At 41.2% G+C, this 6,410-nt stretch overlaps 1 protein-coding gene across 1 annotated transcript in view; it reads left to right on the forward strand.

Moving 5' to 3' along the window:
• The window catches only part of slc2a15b (solute carrier family 2 member 15b), a 14,329-nt gene extending 9,719 nt beyond the window's left edge, over positions 1-4,610 (forward strand). The window contains exons 8-12 of the mRNA XM_031864522.1: positions 89-199; positions 811-912; positions 1,379-1,454; positions 2,655-2,782; positions 3,938-4,610. Coding sequence (XP_031720382.1) covers positions 89-199; positions 811-912; positions 1,379-1,454; positions 2,655-2,782; positions 3,938-4,156 — 636 coding nt within the window. The 3' untranslated portion in view covers positions 4,157-4,610. The remainder of the gene's footprint in view (positions 1-88; positions 200-810; positions 913-1,378; positions 1,455-2,654; positions 2,783-3,937) is intronic.
• The last annotated feature ends 1,800 nt before the right edge of the window (positions 4,611-6,410 follow it).

Below are 6,410 nucleotides of genomic sequence, written 5' to 3' on the forward strand. Positions count from 1 at the left end.
GTGTGTGTGTGTGTGTGTGTGTGTGTGTGTGTGTGTGTGTGTGTGTGGTGTGACATATTAATAAGCTTCATGTCACTTTCAATTTCAGATCTGGTTCTATACAAATGACATTTTTAAGAACGCAGGAATCCCAGAACCTCATATTCAGTACACGACTGTGGCAACTGGTGCCATCGAGGTCATCTCTGGGATGCTGGGGGTGAGTAGACATGTTCACACTTCAAACACACCAAGATGGAAATATTATATCACTATTATGACACTATTGCATATGGTGCTGACACAGACAATTGTTTGGTTAATCCAATGTGTGGATTTGTTGCTTTTCTCCATTTTGAATGATTGTAAATGAATAAATAATATATTTATATATATATATATATATATATATATATCACCTTTTGGCTTCGTGAACTTGTGATGAGCATTTGAATAGACTTGATCAATCAACTGATGAAGAACAGACTGATTAATTCAAAAAGGAAATAACCGTTAGTTGTACTGCATGAAGGCCCATCTAGGGAAGAGTTCTATGAACTAGATTAGGCTGTAGACCTGTCACTGCAGGAAAAACACAGGTGCAGTTGAAAACATTAAAAACGACTGCATCCCGTGTAGCTGAGATGCAGCGTGCTCGTATTGTGCACGCTCGCCATAGCCATCTCGTCACAATTAAATTGTGGAACTGAAATACTGCATGTGGTGATGGTGCACCAGTAAACATGGAATGGGTTGCAATTAATGATCAAAGGGTACAAAGTCACCTGTTTCTGTCTTCTTGATAATGTCGCCTCTTTGTCCGTTTTGCAGTGTTTCACTATCGAGCGTCTGGGCAGAAGACCTCTGATGATTGGCGGCTTCCTCTTCATGGGTCTCTGCTGTTCTGGCATCACAGTGTCTGTCCTCTTACAGGTACAGTGTCATCTGATGCGCTGCTAATCAGGAATACATTAACATCAATGTCCTCATTCTGTGTTTTTAAAGTTTATCTGAAGCTTACGTGAGGCTTCAGCGTTCTGAGTCACACAAACTGAGTGGATTTCTTTTAAATTAGAATAAAAGAATTTTGTTTCCCTGTTGAGCGTAGAAGGATAGAAGGATTAGAGCAAAAATATGGAAATGTGTACTAAACTGCTGGACCATTCGGTTGATATCCACTGGATTTGTCAGACTCAAACACATGACACCTTATATTGGCTTCAGATGTCCATTTGAATACAGTTTTGTCCCATCACTTCTACAAAAAGAGCTGTTTACTTCTATGTACATAATATGTTAGTATAATCAGACTCAATTGAATAATTAAAACCTGTAAACTGTGTACTGATGTTTACAACTCGTGACTTCAGACTCTTGACTTGTGTTCGACCAATCACAGACGCAGCTGTCCTTCATGCGCTACATCAGCGTGGGCTGCGTTGTCGGGATTATTGCTGGTTTCTGCATCGGTCCAGGTAAACACTTCAGAAAGCCTCTCTGCATCTCACGTGATGAAAGAAAAAGAACATCTCCAGTCCACAGAAACCACACTAGATCTCGGGCTGCCAGCTGTGCGTAAGATAACACTGCTCCCTGCTGGAAGCTTGCACAACAGCAGGCACCACATCTCAAACAGCACCACCACGTCTTCCCGACTCCTCCTCTGACTGTGAAGAGATATTGTATTTCATTAGTCTTGTAAATTAGGAAATCATAACTGCCACACTACCTCCATTCCCACAGCCATTTGTATACCGGATGAGTTGAGTGAACTGAATTAAGAGGCAATAGTTTACAACTTTGGGAGCCACGTTGAGTGGACCTGTGAGGATGATGAATTAGAGCGAATCTGGTTTACATAGCGCCATTCGTCAAGACGGCAAAAATCTATTCCTCGGCATGCGGACGAGGATTTCTGCAGCTGCAATTAGACTTTTAATGGCTCATTGTTCATAAGCTAGCGGTTTCCTTCAGCCGAAACCTCACATGCACAATGCGCCCCCCATACATACCGCAGATGTTGACAAATTATGGCCTTGTTATTGTTTTGACGATATTAAACCTTCCTCTCTGCAATTATCGTGAACAGATAATGAGGACATCATTCGGAAGGCTCATCATTAGAGCTTTTACTAATGCATATTTCTCCTTCATAGCTTTCACTTCTAACAATGAAGAATTATGTGTTTAAAGCCCGGACAACATCTCAGAGATGCTGCATATCAAACTGACGACTTGCTCAAGTCCTGGCGAACCTATTCCGTCTCCTGTTCGGAGTTGAACTTTTGCCAAGTTGACAAACGTCCTCCTCTCTTATCAATCTATGATCACTCAGTGATAATGGACACGTAATGAAGTGCATGCAGAAATATCAGTGTAATATAACAGCAAAAAGGGGCTCGAGGAATGTTTATCATTTTGTTCTATCACTGTTCTGTTTATTTTGAACGACTGCCAAAGAATATCCCTGAGTGGGAATATTGATAAACTAATTGATGGATGAAGATGCTGGTGTTAATTTCACAACACCCGATGGATTCACGCAGGTGCACCGAGTGGTTAACTGTGATTTGTATTATGACAGCTTGATGCCTACTTAGATCAGACCAATAGATGAACCATGTTGTCAAAAGTGTGGCTTAAAATAATACAACCTTTCTGTCTCTTCCGTGTAGCCGGTGTGCCTTTCCTGATCACTGCAGAGCTGTTCAAGCAGTCACATCGACCGGCTGCCTACACTGTGGCCGGATGCCTCAACTGGATGTCCAACTTCACCATCGGCTTCGCCTTTCCCTTCCTGGAGGTCAGAGCAAACTCAAATCTCATGTGCCCAAATGTTTTCTTTATTTTGCATCTCAAGCCTATAGTTGGCATTGTGAACATCAAGATCATCTTGACTTTGCATCCGGGATCTGTTGTCTCAGACTCATGGCAATTATGATATGGGCTGTCCGGTTTCGTTGGAATGTAGGTGACTCCCCAAATACCAATAAAACGACTAATTAAAAGTGACCTTGCCGTCTCTCGTTGTCCTCAGTGCGGGTCTAGTTCAACAGACACAAAGTAAAGAGGACGATTATGTGTCCCGTTGAGAGCGACGATGTAAATCTGCATGAATTTTGGCCCCAAATGTTAAAAACACATGGGCGTCACGTGGTATTTGATGGTTTTAATTTAATATAAAAGCTATGAATAGAACAGCTTCAGAGCTGTGCTATGCTAGCAGGTTCCCCTTGCCTTCAGCCTTTGTGCTAATCGGCGCTAAAGTCCTATCGCGGACGATCTTTGTTCTATAATCAAACTGAATAAATTGATAAAAAACTTTACATCTGACTGCGGCTCTGATAGCACAACAAGAATATAAAAAAGACTAAACAAAGCCTCAGACTTATGTTTTTATGATGTGTAAGTCTCACCCCAACTTCCCTCCATTTCTTGGACTAATCAATATTTTTCAAATGAACACCAGCTTAAATACTTGTGTGATAACCCAAAGACAAGTATCGCCCGACTATGCAGTTCCCCTCAGTTCTCTGGAGGCTGACTTTACTGTTTCCGTTCAGTCTCAGCTCCTCCAAATGTTTTCTAGCTGCAGAGGACAACGAACACTGGAGATTAGATTAGATTCAACTTCATTGTCACTGAGCAGAGTACAGGTACTGAAACAACCAAATGCAGTTTATCAGTACAGTACAGAGTAATGTGCAGAATAATGAAAACTAAAAACTTAGATTGAATCAAATTCACATTAATCTGCTTTTATTAGCGTCCCTGCGCCCTGTTTCTGTCTAAAGGTCCTATTATTGACCAAAAGTAGTAGTTTTAAAGTGAGAACATTTTTTGTTAATGATGACAATTTGTTCCTTTTTACTTTCCTTGAATAATGAGCACTTTGTAAAGAAAGTCAGAGGAGTATTTGTTTTCTGTGATCATGCCTTCGTGTGTCCTTCCTCCACAGAACGCCACAGGTCCTTACTGTTACCTGATCTTCTGTGTGGTCTGCTTGGGAGTGGCCGTCTACACCATCTTCATTATTCCTGAGACCAAGAACAAAACCTTTATGGAGATCAGCCAGATGTTCGCTGCCAGGAACAACATCCTCGAAGAAGATTTGACTTCCAACGGTCATCTCAAAATGGCTATGAGGAACGGCTATGGAACTCTTAGTGAAAAATAAGAAGGTGGGAGATGAGGAGGTGGACCTGCATGTGAATGATGGTCTCCTCTCTCAGTGTGCCTTCTTGGTTTGTAATGACTGAAGTAACTACAGCGGAGATAAAAGGTGGAACTTTTGTGGCCACGATGAGATCTACTGCTTCATGTGAAAACTACGAGGCCGTCGCCTACACACACTTTCTACACACACAAAAGTTCCTGTTTCAACCGTTAATCCCCAGTCAAAGTGCAGCTCCTGTACTTTATGTGAGACAGGAGTCACGCGGTCCTGCGTTTCAAATCAACCATCAGTGACATTTTAATCCGTTTTTCTGCATCTTAAAGTGTTTTTACGGGAGCCGAGTTGGTTTCTCACGGAGCTCTCGGACGCTTTAATCTCCAAATTAGCTTCGCTTTGTTGTAACACATCCCATGATCACTTTATTGATGATAGTTGGTGGCAAATACTGACTCTTTGTTGCTCAATAAAGACTATGTTTATTTAGTGACGCAGCAATAACACCTCGGAGGCAGAGCTTCCATCAGTGACCCAAAGGAAAGCCATTTCTCTGATCTTCCACCCAGTAATCATGTGAATGATTGTAACTGTTATGTTCACAGTGTTCAGCTCAAGGTGAAGAGCTTGACCAAGAACTTGAGCTTGTGTTGGTTTCGTCTTTCATTCACTCTGGGATTTTGTGTCTATTTGAGTTTGGTATCGTGGCTGCTGTAGTCATTTCATACGTCTTGTCCAATGCACATAATGTGAAGCTTGTTGAAAAGCTATAATTTATCAATATATGACAACAAGGTAGCTGTACAAGTTTGTTCAGTCGTTTTTTTTAACCGACCTCTTTTACACCATAAAATATAGTGGAAATAAAATGAAGACGTGCAGAAACATTCAAATATGTCTTCTGAGTTTTCCTGCTGTATTGAACTGTAAAAATGAGAGCAAAGAAACCCAAAACAGATTCATACGCAGTAAACTAGTTTACCCCACTGCACCATCAGATGTGGAGCAGCTCCTTTGAGCCACCACAACACTCTCTGGGGGTTTCTTTTGGGGCCAATGCTTACTTCACATTCATTCAGCTGTTGTGACGACCAATAACTGGAAGTTGCCTCCATACGAAGAAGATTACAATAAAGAGAAAAATCATTATCTGGCATTACTGTATCTCACTAACCCTAATGCAAAAACAACCATAAACATGACAAGAAACACCATTTGCAATTACAGCAGAGCTACATATCATTAATCAAATTCACAAATAAAATGTGGGTCTTAGAAGCACAACCACAATAATTCCCAACACGGACATAATAGAAAAAGATTGTAGAAAGAACACGGAAAGGGTTTTATTCGAAAGGGCAAGATTGGAACTAAAACCGCAGCCTGTATAATGGGTTTACAAGATGTAACTAATTGTTAACACATTGTTTTCAAGTGAGGTTTAAAGTACATTCTTGACCGTGAAAAAACGTCTCTTTTGAGGATCGATTTAGCGCCTCATCTGGAGCTTCGAATCATAATAAATCATCTTCATCAGGAGATGGAGTTTGTCCCGTTGTCATAGGATTGTTTGTAGATTGTGGATTGCCATTGAGAACAACTCAAAAACGCTTCACTTATTAGAAAGTGGTTCACATGCATAAGAAGTAGTTTATTTCATTCTTAGAAGGACTGATCTGAGCTGAAAAGGAAAACATCTTTAAACGTCTATAGTGTTGTAAGAAACCACCAACCAACGCGTTTCCACCTCTTCAGACTAGATAGAAGAGGAAGTCTTTATATTTAACATAATCCTGGTTTCTGTCTCTGGTTCCAATAACAAGTAAGACTGAAGAACTGTCCTCAACATGTAAATGAGACATTTAACATTAATTTCTTACTAAGGGAGGTTATGACCAGCTCCTGATATTTTTGTCATTCACCTCAAACTGTGTTGTGTGATCATCGTGTGAAGAATTGCACGAATAGCAGCGTTCCTTCTCACTGTGTGAAACTGCCATCATCCTGACTGCAGTCTTCTGCCAGCCAGGGTTGCAAATGTGCCATACCATGTGAAGTTATATATGGAATGTGGGAGTCATACAGTATGTTGAAGGATGTGAAGTAGCGCTCCTCTCTCTCTCTCATCTCTTCTCACTGCCTTTAGGCTGGCTGATCCATCTGTCAGCCCCTGCACAAGGGCCCTGCAAACCCCCAACTGAGCCAGAATGGAGCCAGAATGGATACATGTTGTCACATCCCCGCTTGTCCCGATATCACA

The sequence above is a fragment of the Anarrhichthys ocellatus genome, unplaced genomic scaffold, assembly GCF_004355925.1.
Source record: "Anarrhichthys ocellatus isolate YVR2014 unplaced genomic scaffold, GSC_Weel_1.0 scaffold31, whole genome shotgun sequence".
Lineage (NCBI taxonomy): Eukaryota > Metazoa > Chordata > Actinopteri > Perciformes > Anarhichadidae > Anarrhichthys > Anarrhichthys ocellatus.